Source organism: Eretmochelys imbricata, chromosome 4, assembly GCF_965152235.1.
Source record: "Eretmochelys imbricata isolate rEreImb1 chromosome 4, rEreImb1.hap1, whole genome shotgun sequence".
In the NCBI taxonomy this organism is placed as follows: domain Eukaryota; kingdom Metazoa; phylum Chordata; order Testudines; family Cheloniidae; genus Eretmochelys; species Eretmochelys imbricata.
In genome coordinates, this window is record NC_135575.1 from 115,470,334 (window position 1) to 115,492,236 (window position 21,903).

Here is a 21,903-nt window from a genome sequence, read left to right on the forward strand (position 1 = left end):
GTCCCTGGCTTCTCTACTAACATTCATCAAGGGTGACAGATGTTGAAACTACTTCTAAGTGTTAAAGGGTTATTGGGTTAAAAACTCAACAATGAAATAAGGGTCTGAAAAATCTTTCACAATCTATTACTGCCACTTTTTGGGAAGTTTTCCCCAAGGGAATAGTGTATCTTAGATACACAAATGTTTCAAATATCAAGAATGTGTTGCTATACTTAATGTAAATGTTATAGTAGAATAGTACAGTGGAGATGCAAGTCTGAGATCTATATTTCACTTGAAGGGGCAGCCATTGGGAAGGATGGCATGGTACAGAAATGCACTAACCGCATAAGAATTCTTGGACAGAATACGCCCTAGACTCTTAATATGTAGCAGTGTGTAGGCAAAACTAAAGACAGAGAGACAACAATAGAAATCATTTGTTGAAAAAGAAAAGTAATTCTTGGCTCTGCTGATTTTCTTTCTCTTCCTTATTCTCACAATGCAAGTATGTTTTCATAGAGAAACACTTCTGAAATTATTCCACTTTTCTGACTATTCTAATCCACGTGAAAATCTCTTAATAGATGACTCATTTTAAGTATCCAGTCCATGATTAACCAATGTGTGTAATAGAATTAAGAACATTTGCCATCAGCAATTTTATTGTTCATTACCATTTTGTATTATGACATAATATGTACAAAAGCCAGTATAATATTAAACTCTCCAACTCTCTTGTCAGAAATAACTGAATTAAAGTTATTGATGTAAGTCTGAATTAATTGCAGTAACTACATATCAGAGTCCATATTTCAGGAAAGCTCCAGCTCTCTTCCTATGTGTTATCAGAGTAGCGCAAAGGGAAGAGAGCCAAGGCCACCCTCTAGCCCTAAGTCTTCAGTTTCATATAGTTACTCCTGAATCTGATTATCATGACAGCAAAAAAGAAATATAAGAAAACTCTTACCGTTTATAGTACTATGGTATGTGTGCTTGGAAATTGTATGCTACAAAGAAGTCACCGTCAACTTCAGAAGCTAAAGCAGCGACTACTTATTTTGGGATCTTCCTGTCTCTCTCTCTCAGTGGTGTCCAAGCTATGGCGTGGAGGCCACTTTGTAGACTGTGAGGGTGACTGTTTGCTAAGAAGAACATTTTATATTTGATTCTGAACTGAAACCGTGGTCCCTGAGCTGTGCCTGGTGACTTTTAAATGGAAGAGTTGGAATTGGCCCTGTTGCTGCCTCTTCCCCAGCTACCTCCCACGGCCTCTCCTGCAGCCTCAGAAGTAGGTCTGGGGGGAGCTGGAAGTGCTCTGAGAGCTGCTATCTCTTGCCTGCTTCAGCTGCTCAGCAGCTTCCCTGCTGGCCACCTGCTGCAATGCTGGGTAGGGCAATGAGCATAGTTCTGGCTTTTCTGGTGCAGGCTTCCCTTCCAGGCTCTGAGAGAACAGGAGAGAAGCTCAGTTGGCTGTGCCAGAGCCTCAGGAAGTGCCTAGCAATGGAAGGTCCCTCACACAACCAGACAGGGCAGCCTGAGAGATGGAGGAACAGAGGAGAAGCTGTAACTGATTGATTGTGTGTCCCTGCCCTGGTACACTTCAGAGTACCTTGTGGGCTGCTGTAATTTGTATCATTTGGCAGCAGTCTTCTAAGAAAAACATTCCCACTGGGGATAGCCAGAGCACAGCTGTTCCAGCCACTTTCCCTTCCCTCCTCCCACACTCCCCTGTGTGCCAGGAAGAAATGGCTATGGCTCTTCCCTATGTATTCCCTACTCCAGGGAATCCCCAGCAGGGGACTTGCAGGTGGCTTCTGTTCCCTTTGCAACACCTGCGCTGGTTAAAGGGAGCGGAGCCGGGCTGAGAATCTGACCCAAAAAATGTATTGCGGCCCTCTTGACCTTTCTGAAACAATATGTTTGGCCGTCAGGCTGAAAAGGTGGGAAGCCAGTGTGGGCAGTATGTGTGTTTGTGTACACTAACCGCACCTAAAATATCATCTGCTTTCTTTCATTTATTAGTGTAACAGCCACAGCAAGGTTTTCTGGTAACATACAGTGTTTGTAGACACATTTATACTATATAGTACTCTATACAGTATATACACATACTCTTGTTCAGTATCATACACAGTTAAGGAATGATTTAAGCAATGTGGAGTATTGTGTGTTTCACTGTACACTATTGGGGCAAAGTGTGCAGTCTGCATGGTCAGGATCACTTGCACACTGAAGCAGCTGAACTGGCCTGTGATAAGACAAAAAAGAAACCCAAATATTAGTGGCTGTTTTGGATGTATGGTGTCATAACTCTATTGATCATTAAAAGCAGTAATCAAGTGCCACATGGAAGTCAAAGTACACGTTACATAGTTCTGAGTCCATGAGATCTCCTTTCTTAAGGTGATATAAGTTTCTGCACAGACACAGCTAGGATGTTTTCTCCTTACTGCAGTCTACCACTGATGCTTTTTCAGTAACACCTCTGAATAAATTTCAAATACACTTAGACTTGTGGGTTTGAAATTTCTTCACTGAACCAATTTTTTGACTTATTAACAGAACATCATGTTGACTGGCTGACAAAAATAAGGATCATTCATCCATGCTATACTTGCTGTAAGTATTAAAAACCAAATGTGCAGCTGATTTAAATCAGCATAGCTCCATTTACAGTGGCTTCAGTGGAGCAATGCTGATTGCCAGCAGCTGAATATGTGGTCTGAAGAGTTTTACTGTACATTGAAAATACTACTACTTGCCCCCATTTCACCTAAAGTGGTCTAGTTAATTGTCGGTGTTGCTTTGGGCAGCTGGTTATTATTGATTGAGCTCTGATAGAAGCCCTAAATCATTTTTGTCTTCCACCTTGGGGGGCCACTTCTGTAACCCACCAGTGAGTGTGTTACAGTTCCTCCTCTCCGCAAAGGATATGAGTTGTTACAGCCCCCAACTACAGATCCTTGTTCTGTTAGCTCCAGCCATTGTAGTTTAATCCCCGGTGTTGGTCAGGGTTAGATTTACATGGGAACAAAGTGGATGCAAAATACTAAGACTCTCATTTGGCAGCATTTTACATCACAATAGTATAAATGACTCCACAAAGTGCTTATGAATCAGCCCCAGTAATGCATATTACAAAGAGGAAGAAATGGCTTTGTCTTCCAGAACGTTAAAATCTTAGTGCCAGATGATGCATTTGTCCAGTCATCCTCCTTTGCAAGCCAGTTAAAGATGACTAAAATTTAAATGATAAAACTCCCAATGGTTTATTGAAATGATTGTTTACTCAGGAAATATTCTAATCAATATACAAGTTCTGCTCTAAGGAAAGTTCTTCTTGATAAATAAGAATTATTCTTGTTCCTAGTTAACAACTTCACTCCCAGGACAGCACTGTCACTACCAAAAATTATTTCCTCCATTTGGATGAATCTGAATCAATATTAGAGAGTCTTAGCCTCTCTTTTTTCCCCCACCATCGCCATGAGCCCCTGAAAATGGATACCAGATTACTTCCATATTCTTCATCATGGCAACTGGAAGCAATGCCATTCCTCGCCAGTAGCCAGCTTGATGACTTGCAGGAATTGCCTATAATTCTTCCTCAAGCTCATGATAAGCATGGGAGAGGATCACTACAGGTAGAAAAAACTGTAGGACCCCGATGCATTCCCACCCTAATATGCACACACTGCAAACATGCTGTTGTGTCTGCAAGTGAAGTGATCACGTGGCTCTTGGAAATTCTCCCACCTTCCCTCCACAATTCCATGTAGTTGGTTGCAAGCAGCTGCAATGTTCAGGCAGCAGCAGCTTTGAATGGTGCCAGTGGGTCCCCGCCCCCAGCATGCAGCCTTCTTCTGAGTAAGGGAATTGAGAGGGCAATCATAATAATTAATAATACTTAGCACTTCCAGCTATTGTTTCTCAGGCAAACCCTCCCCAAATAGATGGGCTATATAGCAGGTCCAGAAGGTCAACCAGCAATAAAGGAAGCAAATTCCACAGTCAGAGGCTAGCCCCTCAAAATGCAATGCCCCCAGCAGATCAAATCTAGGCATTATGACAAGTGGGAGCGCATCTCTTGTTTTCTACTGCCACGGCAGAGCGTTAGGGGAGGGATTGACTTTAGTAGCGAGGACTGAACCACAGAGGACTTGAAAGAGGAGCACCCTCAGCTTGAATTTGCCTAGAAGTGGATCGGAAACGAGGGCAGTCTTTGGAGCAGAAGTGTAATATGAGTACTATTATGACATCAAACTTATGCCACTGATGTCATTTTCACAACGGCCACTGATACATTAGCATAATAAAACATGACCTATTTCCTTCAAAAAATATTCTGATTAGGAGGAAAACTGCCTCATTTTATACAAGTAGACTCCAACTCAAACCCAAAGCAGACAATTACCTATAATTATCCACACAGGAGACACTCAAGTTTCGTTCCTCTAAGATGCTTTTTAACCTTGTTATAGAGCGACCTGTGCAGGACTCACTGAAAAGAAAAACCTCAGGTTGTTACGTGTATCCTGCATGTGTATGAAGTTCACAATTGGCAGACACAGGTGGATTTTACACTATGCTGCCTCACGCTGTCTGACCACACATTTGGTTAAATGTACCTCACTCCTGCCAGCTAATCCGTGGCAGGGAGCCCTAGTGCCTCTGTGAAGTCCAGTGGCGTCAATGGAGCTCCGGGTGGTGGTGGGGTCTGACCACATGGATCAGGGCCTTACTGAATACAATTCTAGGGTGACCATCACTCTCTCCTGCAAAAAGTCTTTGCATGGGGAGCTAACTGTGTTGTGAGAAATAATTCAATCCTTTTACACACCGGCAGGGCATGAGGACTGCAGAACTTGCCCATTCACAGCTGCTATTCTAGACCCTGTGCCCTACAGCCTCAGTGGGCTGATCTAAGGCTCACTGAAGTAAATGGAAAGCAACGTGATCAGGTCCTGTGTCTGTACAGTGGAGATGGGAGACTGGCGATATATTCATGGATGTAGGTCCCTACTCCAGATCCCTCTCCTGCAGTTGGCCATTCCATCTACAGCTCCCTCTGTGTATCCCTCCCAAAGAGTTTAAGTCGTGTGGAGGACCCTGTGCTGCTCCTCTTCATCAAGGTGAATTTCTCCCTGTCTGAATAAATTCCATTGCTAATTGTTAAATGCTATCCAACACCAGGATTGGTGCTAATTTCCAGTGTGATGTGTTCAGAGCCCACTGATGCATACAACACAAGGCCAAACTGAAAAAAAAACAAAACAGATGTCTGGGTTGGTCCACAAAATACACAAGTGCAGCTATAAATTAACATTTTTTCCCATCACAAACCATGTAATCAGCACTTGTCTGCACACCTGTCAATACATGTTTAGTAGGCAGTTTGCACATTTGCACCTGTGTGTGTATATTTTGCAGGTATAACTTAGTTGTCAGTTTCATGAAATTTGTATGTAAGGAATTCAGAATTCATAGCCAGTGAGGACTGTTCGGATCATCTAGACTGGCCTCCTATATAGCACAGGCCATAGAATTTCATTTTGCAATCCCTGCATGAAGTCCATGATCTAAGGGTGAGTTTCCCATTTGTTAAAACTGGAAAAAACAGAGAAACCTGGTTTCCTCTTGTGAGTCCTACGAACTGTTTGGGAGTTGTCTAGACCAAAGTATTAGCAGCTAACACAGCTATTAGTGCAGCAAAGCACAGGAAAAGCAGGGATTAGAAAAGCCAGGGAAGGAGACAGGGAGAAGCAAAGTGGTGCTGGCTGCCTCACACGTTCCCTGTCTGTAGCAGCACAGTCAGCCCTCCTGCTCATTTAAGGCTCCAGTGATGTGGAAGTGAAGAAAGTGTGTGTGTGGGGGGAGAGCCCCTGTGTGGAAGGAGATGCAAACTGTAATTAAAAAACATCAATCCCAGTGGCCCAGCATGTGAGACAGATCAGTGAGGTAGCAGGTCACGGGGGCAAATGCAGGACTGCCCCACAAAACACAGGCCAGTTGACAAACAGAAACAATCCTCCTCGTTCATAAGTTTCCTGAAGCTGTGGGCTGACACAACATGTGATGTGAATCAAATCAACATTCAGAGCTGACATGCCAGAGATGTTAATTGGATAGTGAAGGGGAAACTGCTGTGAGGATGTTGGAGCGGCCTCAGCACAGGAGGAAAGTGTGGCTCTGGAGGGACTGAGCAGGCTGCAGAGCATGAGGTAAGAGCTGCTCGGTCTCTGCTGAGGAGGGAAATGTGGGTCATTCTGCTACTGGGATGCCCCTAGAGAAGGGAGCAAAAGCTATGCTGGTGGTACCAAGTAAGTGCGGACAGTGACCAGTATGATGGGGGAGGGGCATTCAGGGAGGCTGTGTGTCTCTGTCAAAGTGGTCATCAAGCAGTTAACTGGGTGACTTCATCCCCGTGCTCCACCCCTCCTTTACTTCCTGTTTGGTCAGTGGGGAAGTCCCCTGCCTTCTCCTCCGGTTGTGATGCTGTTGAGTAAAAGCAGCAAGTTTCTAGCCTGCAGTCCTGTCAGGAGACTTTTTGTTGCACTACTAAGTGGCACCTTTACAAAGGCTGGGTGTGGGGAGAGGCAGCAGCATTGGGAGGGGTGAAGGGTGTGTGTAAGGAGGGGTCAGTGCAGGTGTAGAGATATGCTGTTGTGGTTTATGTAGGGTTACCAACCCTGCCGGTGTCGCTGGGAGTTTCCTGGAATCAGGCCCTATCTCTTGGAGGCTACTGATGCCAAACAGGGATATTTTAGGATGCTAAAAGTCCAGTGGCACAGCAGGGGTAAGGCAGGCTCCTTGTCTGCCCTGGCCCTGGGCCACTCCCGGAAGCAGCTGACATGTCTTTGACCCCTGGTGGGGAAGGAAGGGGAAAGCAGGGGGACTCAGCGCTTGGGGGGTGGGCAGTGCACAGACTCCACAACTCCCATTGGTCGGGAACTGCAGCCAATGGCAGCTCCAAGGGCGCCACTTGCAGTGCACAGAGCCCCCTTCCCCAGGAGCTGCAGGTTGGAGCCACCCCAGGTAAGCGCCTCCTGGCTGAAGCCTGAACCCCTTTCTGCGCTCCAGCCCTGAGCCCCCTCCCACACCCAACTCCCTCCCACAGCTTGCACCCCAAACCTCCCCCTGTCCCAGCCCTGAGCCCCCCCACACCCAAACTCCCTCCCATAGTTTGCACCCTGCACCCCAACCCAGGCTCAGCCTGGAGCCCCCTCCCACAGTCCAAACCCCTTGGACCCAGCCCAGAGCCTGGACCCCAACCCTGTGTCCCAGCCCGGTGAAAGTGAGTGAGGGTGGGAGAGAGCGAGCAACGGCAGGAGGGGGGATGGAGTGAATGGGGCGGTGCCTCGGAGAAGGCGTGGGGCAAGGGTGGGGCAACAGTGTTTGGGTCTGTGTGATCCCACAGTTAGCAGCCCTAGGTTTATGGAGTCTCTAGAGCCCCTCCATGGAATTTGTCTGTCCTGTGTGTCACTTGCCCCTTGTGGTTTGATTTTAGAAATCTGGATGTTTTGGGTTCTCTTAAAATAATGTTTATCTTGCTTTGGGGCTGAGCCCTTTGTGACCAGATGAATTCATTTGTTAGAATGCTTCCTGCTTATTCCTAGTCACGTCTCCCAGTTAATGGCCAGACACTCTAGTGGACTTAAGTAGTAAGCAGAGGTCCTCAACTGGTGGAAAGGCTTCCAAGGCTCAATTCTAATCTGTGTACTACTGGTGAAAATCAGGAGTAAGTAAATGGAGTTTCTCTGTATTTACACCAGAGCAATTGAGATCAGAGGGCCAGATTCAGACACATTGCAGGCATGCTGTGCCAGTGCATCAGTGCAAAGTGTACACTCAAGGATCCATGTAGAAGATCCCCCTTGCCTACAGAGGACCCTCACAGACTGCATCACCTTCCACTCTAAGTGCAAGGTGCATTTCTTTGACTGCCTTCTCTAACATAAACTTACAGGAATGTATGTAATATAAAATTAAAATTCCAAAACAAAACACTCTGTCGTATGCACTTCTCCCCCTGTGGAGAGGATGAGACAGCAGATGAGTGACAGATGTTAGTCATGTCACTTAATGCACTACTGGAAGGTGCTCAGATACTATGGTGATGAGCTCTTTATAAAACCCATATAGAATAGAAATTCTCTGGTGACTTATGGGCACTGTCTGGTATGAATAGTTAAAAATAAACATTTAAATTGTGGTTCTATTATTAAAAATTACTTGGCAAAACATGGCTTCATGGTTACTGTGCACTGATTGCCTCTCAGTGACCTGCAGAGCATATTTGCTCGGTTTCCATGTAAAAAGATGCTTTCCAACTGCACAGATCTGCTAACTCGGCCAAACTGTGCTCTTTATGTCTGAGCACTACACAGATCTGTTGGGCCTCCGTAGGATTGCACAGAAGTAAAGAGGTACAGAATTTGAAGACAACAGTGTTGCGGAGATAACTATATCCAATTGCAAGGCTAACAGAAAGGAAACAGTTTTGCTCTTCCAGAGCTGTATTGGCTCAGCAGAGCTGGCAGTAATAATAATAATAATTTCATAAAAAGTGGTAAAAATCTTACTATTTCTACTAAAGTAAGTAGCTAATTGCATTCAAGGAGCAAAGTTGATGGGTAAGAGAGTGCTATTTTTAGTCATGTTTCGGAATTGCACTGCACTTTAAATTATAGAAACAAAGCATCTCACGCTATTTTGTACTAGCAAACTTTACCTTGGAGGTCCACCGATGTTCTGCATAAGCCAAATCTGCACTGTAGAAACTTTGTCTGGGTCTAAGTTAAAGATCTCAACGCTTCCAAAAATGCTGTAAGAATGCGAGCATGAAAAAGCAACACATCTTAGTTTTAGAACAAGATAAACACAGTGTTTTCCAGTCACTACTACATACTCATATGAGTTATTGTTATTCCCAATGGAGAGAACGTGTAATTTTCCCATGGGATTTTCATGGACTATTTAATTTGTGGTAAAGGAATTTCCCCCCATTTTCATTCAGCTCTATTGAGAGCCTTTGGAGCTGTTTGCAGAATGAAACAGTCTGAGGTTCTTTCATTCCTAATGATTTTTCTCTTGTCTGGATTACCTGTGCCTCCCACTGCTAAAGGGGAAAAAAAACCTTTCCGCTTGTGCTAACCACAAGTTTCTTCATCCCACAGAGTTAGCAGAGGCAGCACCTCCTGTCAGTCACTGAAAGTATGTACTATCTCTGGGGGAGCATAACCCAAGAAATCCACTCTGAGGGTAGTTATATGTGTCAGTTATGTGAGTGTAATATAGCGGAGGAGTTCATTTTGGGCTTACTGCATAAAGTTCTGTGGATTGTGGCCATTTTCAGAAAAAAATCCAAATCAAATGCATCAGAAGATGCATAATAGAATGGGCTAGATCCTCAGCAAGTGTAAATTCGCATAGCTCCATAGAAGTCAACAGAGCAACACTGATTTAGCAAAGCTGAGGAAGATCTGGCCCTATAAGTCTCCAGTCTTGCCCTGGGATTTACTATCACAGACACCTGCACCAGTACACATTCCCGAAGTGAGTAGTAAGATAGAGCCACAGGCAATGGCCGATTAAGTAGATACCTGTTACTTCTGAATGCTCCAGCATCTATTGATCCATTGAGCATCACTTGAACCACACCACATGCTCCTTCTGCAAACTAAACAAAGCAAATGTACATTGTACTTTAGCATTACATGAAACACAGGGTCAAATCCTTAGCTAGAGTAAATCAGCATAGCTCTTTTGACTTCAGTACAGCTGCACAAATGTTTACCAGCTCAGGATCTGGGTTCACTATTTTACCAGAAGATTCCAGTGAAAATAAAAGGCCACATCTTCTGTCACTGGTGCAAAGTTACCTAAAAGCTACGTTGACCAACCGCAACTGGATAACCCCATGTAGGGAGATCCTGTGATGGTGTAAAGCTGGCATAACAGCTCCTGTGCCACAGTTTTCCTGGCTGCTGGTGTAGAGGACATTGCTGCGACTTCCCTGAGCCCTGGCTTCTGTGTCAGACCATGTGTCTACTGGCAGCCAGTGCAAATTAGAGCAGCCCTCAGGCTGCTTAATTTATGCTGGGGAACTAACTGTGACCAACTGTGATCTGAATACCAACTGGCAAAGGGTTCACTGTTCTGTAGTAGCAACTTCTGTCAGGCCTGACAAACTGACTACACGTAACACACGATCCTTTTTGGATAAATACTGTGAAAGCATGTGAAATATCTAATAATGAGGTATCTTATGCCATACTGAACCACATAACTCTTGAGGGATGGATGGATGAATGATATGTAAGCAGTTGTATATATGTACTGAAAATATATTTTTAGAGTCTGTGTCCCAGGTAGCGTTGACAAACCAGTTTTGCTAGACACCTGTCTGCCTAGGTCCTTATGTAGATTAAGCATTATAAGCCAACACAATAGAAACCTGGTTTGAATATGGAGTCAACACAAGTCTGTGAGGGCAACTTGGAGCCAGCACACTAGGAAAGGAATCATAGGGGCCATCCTGACTCTGGGGACAAAACAAGGAGTTTGGGGAAATATAAGGAGACTTTGGTATCCATCACTGAGCGAGCAAGAAGGACAGTGTCTTTTGCATTTGTGAAAGGTGGATCCCAGCCATGCTGGTTGGTGATGCTGGGAGATTGCCTTCGGTGAGAAACTACTTGAGACAAGGATTTTAGCCTGTTAAAGGTTAAATATAGTCTCTAAGACGGGTGTTATACTTTTTGTTTTACATATAACCATTTTTGTTTCTAATATCCTTACTCAGTGTCTCCTAAATCTTCCGATTTGATGATAAATTTAAATTACCTTTGATTTAGCGGGAAGAACCTCAACAGAATAGAGTTAAATAAGCATTCTGTAAGGCCCCAATTCAGCAAGGTACTGAAGCACATGCATCACTTTAAGCATATGGAGTCTCATTGAAGTCAATGGGGCTACTCATGTGCTTCAAGTTAGGCACCTACCTGTACACCTTGCTGAATCAGGGCTTCACATAGGAGTTCTTCTCGTTATGTTAAAAAGGTACAAGGAGGCGCTCATTCTCTCAGTCAAGCTCTACAGCAGTTTTCAGCATGCTTTTAGCATGCAGAGGTTTAAAAAGTCATTCATTTTAGCAATTGTGATCTTGTGTATTTGTATGAGGGAATGATTCCTATGATTATATTATGGATGGTTAATGTTTGTTAAGCACTAATTGTGCTTGGTGCTGTTTGACACAAATATCAAGATGATCATTGATGGAGGGACGCATTCAAGTAAGAACAAGAATGCCCAAATTATTGTGACATTAAATGTTGTGTGAAACATGAGACCTTGTGAAAGTCTTGGGAAACCTGTATTTCCAAAAACACATGGCACAATTTTCAATTCATAATAGTCTAATCGGTGTTCAAATTTGACCATTCAACGTCTTTGGTGAAACCTGAGAGGAAAATGGCTTTTTGAGTAATTTGTGGCATCACTCCTAACAGTTTGGGAGGAACACTGAGCTGATCAGACTGTGTTCAAAGGTTTAACTGTTAACTACTTTTTCCTTTGCTGTATTTCTTTCATTGTTATAAACATGAATATTTTGATTAAAATTATTGTTCCAGGATGTAACTGATTATGATAAAAATATAGGGGGAAAAAAAAGAGTTCTGGCCATTAAAGTGGGGAGCCGTGGTTAAAAGGCCCCAATCCTGCAATTGGATCTGTGTAGGCAGCCTTCTGTGTCTGCACAGAGTCCCACTGAAATCAATGCATCTTACAAAGGCTCAGGGATTCACACGCATGGATTTGGTTGTGGGATCAAAGCCTTTGTTTTCTAGCCAATGGAACAGACATATCAGACAAATTTGGATGTTCAACATTTTAGCCCCAGATTTCCACAGTCTGGGTGAAACCCTGTCCCACTTAAGTCTATTGGAGTTTTGCTATTGACTTGCTTGGGGCCAAGTTTTTACTCTTTAAACATCCCCAACCCCCAAAGGAACAATAAATTCTAACTGTGATCCTGGAGAAGTTGCTATATAATCCTTACCATCTTGGATGCCATTTTCCAGTACACAGAACTAGGGTTGCTCTCACATTCACTCCATTTTGGACAAGATTCATAGTTAATTCCTAAATAAATATATGATGCAGAATAACTAAGATTAGAGAAGAAATTGTCAGACACTTTAATACTGCCTGCAGTGCTGAATAAGAATGGCAAAAATAAACATTTGCACCCAATGATGAGCTGCCAAAATCTTAACAACGGGTTCCCTCCGCATGCCACGAGGGGGTCATTGCCCACCCCCGTCCCCTGGGATTCCTGCCCCATCCAACCCGCCCCCCCAGGATCCCTGCCCCATCCACCCCTGTCCCCTGACTGCCCCCAGAACCGGGCAGGAGGTCTTGTGGGCCACTGTAGTGGGTGCCTACCCCACCCCTAAGAGCCAGAGGCACCTGCTGGGGGGCGAGGTGGGGAGTCCTGGAGGTGCTTACCTGGGGCAGCTCCCAGGAAGCATCCGGCAGGTCCCTCTGGCTCCAAGGGGCGGGGAGTGTAGCTGGGGGGGAGCAGGGGAAACGGCCACTCCCCCACCGATCACATCAAAAGTGGCATCTTAGGCGCCGACTCCCTGGGTGCTCCGGGGCTGGAGCACCCACGGAGAAAAATTGGTGGGTGCAGAGCCCCCCCCCGGCAGCTCCCCGCCCGGCCCCAGCTCACCTCACCTCCGCTCCGCCACCTCCCCTGAACATGCCGCCCTGCTCTGCTTCTCCACCCCCACTCCCAGCTTCCTGCGAATCAGCTGTTCGGCAGGAAGCTGGGGAGGGCTGAGAAGCAGGCCGCGGCTTCCCACACAGGCCGAGGGTGGCGGAGATGAGCTGGGGCGGGGAGCGATTCCCCTGCGTGCCCCACCTCCCCGGGTTACCAGCTGCGGCACGGGCGGCCCTCCTCGCACCACCCTGCACCAGCTCACCTCCACCTCCCTGGGCCTGAGTGGGAAGCCGCAGCCTGCTTCTCAGCCTGCCCCAGCTTCCCGCGCGAACAGCTGACTCGTGGAAGCCTGGGGGGGTGGAGAAGCAGAGCGGGGCGGCGCATTCAGGGGGAGGAGGCGGAGCAGAGGTGAGCTGGGACCGGTGGGGCGGGGAGCTGGAGCACCCATGGAGTTGGCGCCTAAGGCGCCACTTTTGGCCAGTTAAATTTAGAAGCCCTTTTAACCAGTTCTGAAAGGGCTTCTAAATTTAACAACCAGTTCTAGTGAACCGGTGCAAACCAGCTCCAGCTCACCACTGATTGCACCCCATCACAGCAACAGGCTTAGGCGAAAAATGTTCTGAGGGGGAGATTAAGTTGTTTCAATGAGGCATTTACAGTCCCCTTATGCACATTGTTCCTGGTCAGCCTGAGCAGGAAGAACATGCGGGGGGGAGGGGGGGGGTGTCTTTGCAAATGCTCACTGAGCATGCTCAGAAGTGACACTTCCCACATAATTTTTATTTTGTTTTTTATAAATTTCCCTCAAATTTGGGGAGAGATTCTTACGTCTCTATTCATTCTTAGGCCCTTAGCCTGAACAGGCAACCCCCTTATATCTACATGGGGCCCCAATGACTTCTGTGCAAGTGCAGGAGTCTGCCTGAATGGAGCATATTGCAGGACTGGGGCCTTAGTTTACAAGTGGTCCCACTGGAATCACAGTAGGTTGCCGATTACTGTAAATAAGGGGGGCAATATGTGGCCTTTAGCTAGACGTGAGCACTGGTCACATGCCAAGTTTGATGTCCCTAGACTGAGCTCTTTTTGTCCTACTGGGAGCTAAGAAGTGTTGATAAAATTAAGCTGAAAATGGGTGTGTGTTTTTACTTTTCCATAACTGAGGCAGGGTAGAAAGGATCAACAGTTGTTTTGGGCTGAAACCAAGAATGAAAAGTATCCTCTCCAAAAGAGATTTTATCTTATTTTAGAAATTTGTGGCTGAAAGAGAACCTGGAGTTATAATCATTATATTAATTTTGTTTGTTTGTTTTTTAAAAAGGAATCCTTACCTGGACTAGAAGGGTTTCCACACCATGAGACCCCGTCAGCCATATAGCCCAGCAAGGTGTCCTCCAGAGTGAGGAAGTTGTGATTGTTTTTTGTATAACGATGAACAAGGTCATTTGTCTTGCTCCAAAATAATGACTGTGAGGGAAAGGATGGTGTGTAAGAAATGGCATTGATATGAGAGCTAGTCAGGAAATTTTTTTGTTTTGTTTTTTTCTGAAAAAGTTTTGATGATGAAAATGTTTGTTTTCATTTATATTTTGTGGGTTTTTTGTCAAAAGACCAAAAACTGAATATTTTAAAATATATAAAAGTTCCACTGGGATTTCTAAGGAAAATAGAAATTTTCAGGGAAAAAAAATTAATTTGGTTGGGGAAAACAATTTTCCACTGAAAAAACATTTTGAAGGAAACTTTTTAACCAGCTCTAATTGCTATCACTCCTCCATTTCTGCATGCATTTCAACCGCACCTGAGCAATAAAAAGCCGTGTGCCTCTAACTGCATGGCTGTTCTTACACAGAGCTTCTCTTCTAAATAGCAATAACGGCCACAATGATTTTCCCATCATGGCCCAAAAATTTTTCCCTAGAAGGAATGATCTGTGATCTTCATCACGGACCTATAATGAACAGGATTCTCTTGTTCTAAAAGAAGTAGCTTTGGGAGTAATGTTATCTCAAGCCTGCAGTCAGAGTACCTGTAGGTATTTGAGGGTTACTCATGATTGCCATCATTATTATTATTTGTGTTACCATAGTGCCAAGCAGCCCTCGTATTGGCCCAGGACCCCGTTGTGCTAGAGGTACTTTACAAACACAGAACAAAGCAAAGAATCTTCATTGTACTAGCATGTACGGACAAGCAGTCCCTACCCAGACAGCTCATCACACACAAATATTGTTACCTTGTTACAGGGGATAGTATGACTCGCCAAATCCAGTAACGGCTGATAATCTTCTGTTGTAATATTACATGGGTTCTTGTAAATAAATGCCTTTTGCATTGTTTCCCATATTTTTTGGCAATCTTTGTCTCTGTCAAAAGGTTAAAATATAGTTAATGGGAGAGCAACCGTTTAAAAAACAGGTAATCATCCAGAATCATCGTTCTATTTCTGTGAGTTGCTACTGTGTTACGAAGAGAAAATAAATAGTGGGGGAGGGGCTTACGAAAGGATCCCCTCCCTTCTGGTGTGTTTAGAAAGTCTGGCCGACAGTGCCTAAAGTGCTTCTCTCTCATTTAGGCACCAAAATAAATAGCCAGATTTTCAACAACAACAAAACCCCTCAGCATGTTGAGTATATGCTGGATGCTGAGTAATTTTGAAAATCAGCCCCTCTCTCTGTCTCGCCCTGTTTTAGGGATTTTATGCTGCAGCCCATCACTGTAGTCACTGAGCACCTTCCGTGCTTCGCTGCCTAGAAGGGAGTGGAATTCTTTTGAAAATTTGGCCCCAGTTGTCAGTGCTGCGCACTTGAACATTTGGTCCTGAGTTCTTTCAAATATCTGACTCCACACAAATAGAGGGTCCAGATTCTACCCTCCTCATTCCTGCTGAGTAGTGCTGTGAGTTGTCCCACTGCAGTCAGTTGGACCGGTCACAAAGTCAGTGACTGCTCATCCTGAGCAGCAAGGGTGGCAGAATCTAGCCTGGAGATTGAACACTTTGTGGTACAGAGAAGTTGAATAATATTGCCGGTGTAGATATGTCAGTGGTGCCCAAAGCTTTTGTCATGCCCCCCTTACCAGTAATGTAATCTGTCTGCGCCCCGCCCCCTCCATTACTGCACAGCTGATTCAGCAGAGGAGGATGGGCTGGGGGCTGAACTGGGGAAGGGGGAGGAGCTGGAGCTAGAGGCAGAGCTGGGCTGGGGGTGGAGGGGGAATGAGGGCAGAGCTGGGCTGAGGGCAGAATGGGGCTGCAGCTGGGCTGGAGCTGAGGAGGGGACAGAGTGGAGCCAGGGGTGCTGGAACAATTGTTATAGTGGGGGTGCTGAGAGCCTTTGAACCAAACTGTCAACCCTGTATATAATGGAAACCACTTCAAGCCAGGGTGTGTGGCAGCACCCCCTGCACCCCTAGTTCCAGCACCTCTGAGTGGAGCTGTGGCTGGGGCCAGAGCTGGGTGGGATGCGGCGCTGCATCTGGGGCCGGAGCAGGGCTTGGTGGCGCTCCCTCTCTATCTCCCGTGGGAGCTGACCTGGGCCCTGCCATGTGTGCGCCCCGTCCCCCAAATGTTCCTCCATGCCCCCAGTTTGGGGATCAATGAGATATGTAGATCTTCTGGTAAGGTGAAAATCAGCCTGTGAACCTTCCCAAGAGGAGACCTACATAGGTAGCATCAGTAATTTTATCCCCCGAAAAAGGAAGAAACCCTATAAGTATTTAGGGCCTGATTCTAGTAACACACCAATTTTACAATGGTTTTATACCTGTTTACTTCAGTGGAATTACATGAGTTACTTGTTCTCCAACTTTTCAGCATCCTCTTATCTGCAGTACTGATTCTGGCCTTCTTGTTTGCACTGAAGTCAGGACTAACTCCACTGAAGTGAATGGAATTACACTGATGTAAACCTGATACATGCGGGAGGGTGCACAACCAAGTTGTCTGTGTCTAGCTTTGTTGCTTAAGCCATTGGCCTATCAGCTAAGTCATCAGTATGGGAAACACAACAAGCGAATGCTGACAGGTGCTGAGAGTTTCTCCTGTATTGCTAAACGGTAATTCATTGCACTGTGCCAGGCTGAGGTCATTTTTCAATATGTAGGCTTGGAGTGACATTTCTGAGACTTTTGTTGAGCTCCAGTGAAATGCTACTCTGTTCCATTTCTAAATCTTCACTATGTGAGTCTTGCTGATACTCTTGAGACTAATCAGCACCATCTGTTCTGTTGTATTTGAGGTATTGAATTAAGCTAATTCATTAAGCTAACACTTGTGGACAAACATCAACTCTCAATTCTTGTCCATCTAGTATATTTTTTCCATGTTGTCCCTGGTGGATGGAATACCCTTCCTTCTCTGCTCTGCCAAGGCACCAGCCCCTTGACATTTAAATTCCTTCTTGAAAACTCACCTCTTTCGTGCTGTTCATCATAAGTTAGTCAGTAATAGTCACAATGCGGTAGCTTTATGTTGGTGCTTTTTATGAAAATTAAAAAACACCTGAATTGAGTCACCTTGAGATAAGCATGTCCAAACTGGGCAACTGCATAACTGTAACACTGTGACCTTTATCCTTTCCTGACTCACCCCTTCTCCATTATTTCTCACCACCACTCAGTGTCCCCCATGCAAAAGCTCTTTTAAGAAGGACTGGTTGTATATTTCCCCCACCACCACCACTTCTGTGAAGTGCCTAGTACTCCTCTGGGCAGTATAAAATTATACTGGCTGGTTAACTTGGAGTGGTGCCATTTATTTTAAGGAACTTGCACCACTGACAGCTCTACAGCATTGTTACCAGCGGATATCATGGGGACTATGCAGTTTGGTATTTGGTCATGGTGTGATTGTCAAAAATAGTCCTAAGTGGCCTAAGAAATGTAACACCATGATGATACTTTTCATCCAAGGATTTCAAAGCACTTTACAAACACACTATTGAATTAAGCTATACAACAGCTCTGTGATGTAGGGAAGAATTATCACTATTTCCCAAGTCAATCTAGGCTTTTATATGGTGCCGATCTGAGTATTAGATGGGCAAACTGAGACACACAGTGTTGATTTCCGCAAGAACACGCACTACCTCATTTCTGTGCTCTTTACACTAGACAGCACTGCCTCCATGCCATTTGAAAAATAGGTGTATAGTCAGTTCACAGTCAATAGCACAATCTGAGAAAAAACATAGCCAGCAAGGACAGGGGAAGAGACCAAAGGATAGCAGTACTGGGTACATGATTCCATCCAAAGCCAATGGCAATTTGAAGAAATGCACTAGTAAATTTTGGGCTAAGCACCAATAACTTACAATTTGCTGTCCCCCACATGCTATACACTCTGCAGCAGCCTTAGGAGAATAAAATTCCCCCAAGCAAGCCACTAACCTTCAGTTTCTCCATCTGCAAAATGGGGATAATACTAAGATACCTATCTCAGAAATTACCTACCAGTTGCCCATCAATATAAAGAAAGCCTAATCACATCTGTCACACCACCAAGGGCTCATTCACCTGCGCACCTATCAATGTGATATATGCCATCATGGCCCCTCTGCCATGTACATTGGCCAAACTGGACAGTCTCTACGTAAAAGAATCAATGGACACAAATCAGACGTCAAGAATTATAACATTCAAAAACCAGTCGGAGAACACTTCAATCTCTCTGGTCACTCGATTACGGACCTAAAAATGGCAATATTACAACAAAAAAAAACTTCAAAAACAGACTCCAATGAGAGACTGCTGAATTGGAATTAATTTGCAAACTGGATACAATTAACTTAGGCTTGAATAGAGACTGGGAGTGGATGTGTCATTACACAAAGTAAAACTATTTCCCCTTGTTTGTTTCCCCTCCTACTGTTCTTGTAAAGTGCTGGAAATCGCCCACCTTGATTATCACTACAAAAAGTTCCCCTCTCCACCCTTCTCCTCCCCCCGCTCTCCTGCTGGTAATGGCTCACCTTACCTGATCACTCTTGTTACAGTCTGTATGGTAACACCCATTGTTTCATGTTCTCTGTCTATATAAAATCTCCCCACTATATTTTCCATTGTATGCATCCAATGAAGTGAGCTGTAGCTCACGAAAGCTTATGCTCTAATAAATTTATCAGTCTCTCTAAGGTGCCACAAGTACTCCTTTTCTTTTTACAGATACAGACTAACACGGCTGCTACTCTGAAACCTACTGGAAACTTGACACATTGCACAATCCATCAATACAAATGGCATTAACTAGCCACCCCTATTTTCAGCAATCTCAGCAGAAAGGCTAATAGGCTAATATGAAGGCTGAGACTTATACTATTGCATTCTTGAGAAAGTGTGGGGAAAATTTAAACTATCATTACTCAGACTGTCTCTCTCCAATGAAGGATCTAAGGGTGTGTTTAGACTAAGGGTTTGATCTGATCTCCTAGAATTCAATGGCAAATCTCACACTGACTTTACCAGTGCTGAATGTTAATGAAAGCAGGACAGAAGTCCATCTAGTGTGTCGGTGAGATCCTTCACTGTAGTGCTACACAGTGCAAGAAGGAAACTTTCTCCCTCATTGCCAAAAGAATTATTCATATTCATGAGACATATTCTGAATAAGAAATGTGTTCAGAAAACTTCATGGAGGGCTCTGTATTGTAGAGACACACTGTACTGGTATGTTTGCCCCAGCCTGGACAAGACTGTATTTAAAGTCTAGTGGGACTGAGAGCATTAGCTGAGAGCATCTTGTTCGACTGCTCCAAATCAAACTACCACTAATACTCCTGCAAAAGAGGAGCAAGTAGGTAACACCAGCTGCTCAGCATCAGAATGAGTTCTGACAGCTGTATTTAACATAGCTGCTGGCAGCAGCATGCATGCCAAAGACGACAGCCACTGTACTGGCGTGTTTCCAGCTATACTGGAATAAGCGCGAGTTACTTCGCTACTTTGCTGACTGTCCAGTATGGACGGGAGGGTCCCAAATTTAGACACTTATCCCAGGAACAAACATTGTGTCCAAGCCAGTTCCTAGGGCTCCCATGATAAAAGAGCAGATGTGCAGAGATAAGCGGTTGCACTGGAGGCTGGAAACTGTCGCTGAGGCACAGTCTGGCAAAGACCCTGTTTTACAGCTGACTCTGCTTCACCCCCCACACTTGATGATCGTTGCTGCCCAGCTGAATTTTCTTCCCCTGCCCTCCTTGGTGCAGTTCACCTGCTGAAACTCCTGGTAGCACTTGTGGGAAGAGGGCCAGATCGTTTAGGGAATGCTGAATATGAGAGAGAGATCTTGGGTCAGCTCCTTCCCACCCATCTCATGATGACTCAGAATGATCTGCAGTGGAACAGCAGGCTGGGAAGAAGGGGATTTGAGTGAGGGAAGGATGGTCCAGTGGCTTTGATGCTAGCGTGGAACTTGGGAGGCATGGGTTCAGACTTATTGTATGATCTTGGCCATATCACTTTAGCCTCTCTGTGCCTCAGTTCATCTGTAAAATGGGGATAATAGCACCGCACTACATCCCAGGATAAATACATCAAAGATTACTATGGGAATGAGGGTCATATAAGTACCTTAGCTTTCTAGAAGATAGATGACGTGCTACAACTCGCAGACATATGATGCCAGCTGATCTAAGTGCAATAGTTCAGGAGGAGAGGGGATGAGCCTTTCAGCTGAGGAGTGGACCAGTGCTTTGGAACTCTGCCATAGAAGTAGAGACAGTGTCTATACCACTGTGGTCAACAAGATTGTCAGCCTGAAAGTGGCAGGGTCACACCCACCAGGTTGAAGGCATTCTAGCAGTGTGGCCCAGTATGGTAGCAATTTAGCATCCCATCATGAAGTAACATTACACCATGATCATGTTGAATCAGCCCATACCGTTTAAAGGGTAACATTACATAATGGGCATGTGGACCCTTTTTACTGCAGGTGTCAACTGTTTCGTGAAAGAGACTTGTGGGGATAGGATTAAAATATTGTTACATGGAAAAGATCATGTAGATGGCCTACTATTTCTAACTTGGGAAATCTTTGTCCTTCTAAGGGGTCCTTATTTTTTAAAGCTATGCCTCAAATCCCTTATATATCATACAGTGAAGTAACCTGCCATCCTTGAAATCCGATTAACATTATGGCTGAGTTCAAAAACAAATGTTTGTGATTGCACAATGAAAATGACCAGGAGAACAAAGTTGTGGAGGGTCTCTCACTGATTAAGATGAAAACCTGATTTTTATTTCCAAAATGGGGAGTTAACAATAGATTCAATCCAGCGCATTCCTGCTACCAGACTGTGGCTGTGATCACAATTATTAGAGAGATGAAGCAACAGCCATCAGGATGATTTGGTTTTCTAATATTTTAAAAGACTAAAGTCAAATTCTGCCTGCAGCTGTGTTTGTGCAAATCCCACTAACATCCGGCAGAACTGTGCGTATTTGGGATCAGGTGGAAAGGAGGCAGAACTTAAACTGTAAACTTGGGGCAGTGACTGTCTCTTCATTCTGTGTTGTACAGTGCCCAGCACAATGGAGTCCTGGTCCATGACTGGGACCCTACAACAATACAAATAATAAGTAGTAATGATAATTGAACTGTAAATATTTAAAATCATTGAAGAGGTAGGGTTTACATGTCCACATCTGTGGAACGTTCCTGCTTCTTTTACTATGAAGCAGCCACTCTATTGGGTGGCAAATAAAAATGAGACACCAGAATGGGTATTTTAGAAACAAGATCATGTCAATACAGTATTTTAAAAAAAAGAAAAACCCAGACCCTCAACATGCAAATAGATCCAGCTGGCTATAAAATATGTTTCAGTCTATAAAAGGATAACTCAGTCTATAAAACTGAGCAACAAAATTATTTCATTGGTTTGCTCTGAGAAGGACTATCTTACTTTGAATCAACTCTCTTGTGGAACACAGATTCTACCTCAAATCCTTGTTAAAAAACAAAACTGTATATTACATGGGATTGTATTTATAGTTGGCATATACAAATCATGTAGTTAAAAATCAAATTTTTCAAAGATAATCTAGATAAGCCCCAACTCCTAGAATATCTAGAATTCCTAGGAGTCCTGCTATTGACCTTGAAGTTCTGAACTACATAGGCGTTCTGAAGCCTAGCTTTGTACCGCACAGAAGGTAACTGCTATCTAGTGTGAGGTGCTCATTGACTAAAATTAGAG

At 44.5% G+C, this 21,903-nt stretch overlaps 1 protein-coding gene across 1 annotated transcript in view; it reads right to left on the reverse strand.

The window, feature by feature from the left end:
• Window positions 1-2,107: 2,107 nt before the first annotated feature.
• Window positions 2,108-21,903, reverse strand: part of LOC144263673 (ADP-ribosyl cyclase/cyclic ADP-ribose hydrolase 1-like) — a 29,268-nt gene continuing 9,472 nt past the window's right edge. The window contains exons 2-8 of the mRNA XM_077814628.1: window positions 14,946-15,075; window positions 14,041-14,176; window positions 12,047-12,129; window positions 9,588-9,664; window positions 8,717-8,809; window positions 4,400-4,486; window positions 2,108-2,233 (exon numbers count right to left, since the gene is read on the reverse strand). Of these exons, the coding sequence (XP_077670754.1) occupies window positions 2,158-2,233; window positions 4,400-4,486; window positions 8,717-8,809; window positions 9,588-9,664; window positions 12,047-12,129; window positions 14,041-14,176; window positions 14,946-15,075 (682 nt within the window). The 3' untranslated portion in view covers window positions 2,108-2,157. The remainder of the gene's footprint in view (window positions 2,234-4,399; window positions 4,487-8,716; window positions 8,810-9,587; window positions 9,665-12,046; window positions 12,130-14,040; window positions 14,177-14,945; window positions 15,076-21,903) is intronic.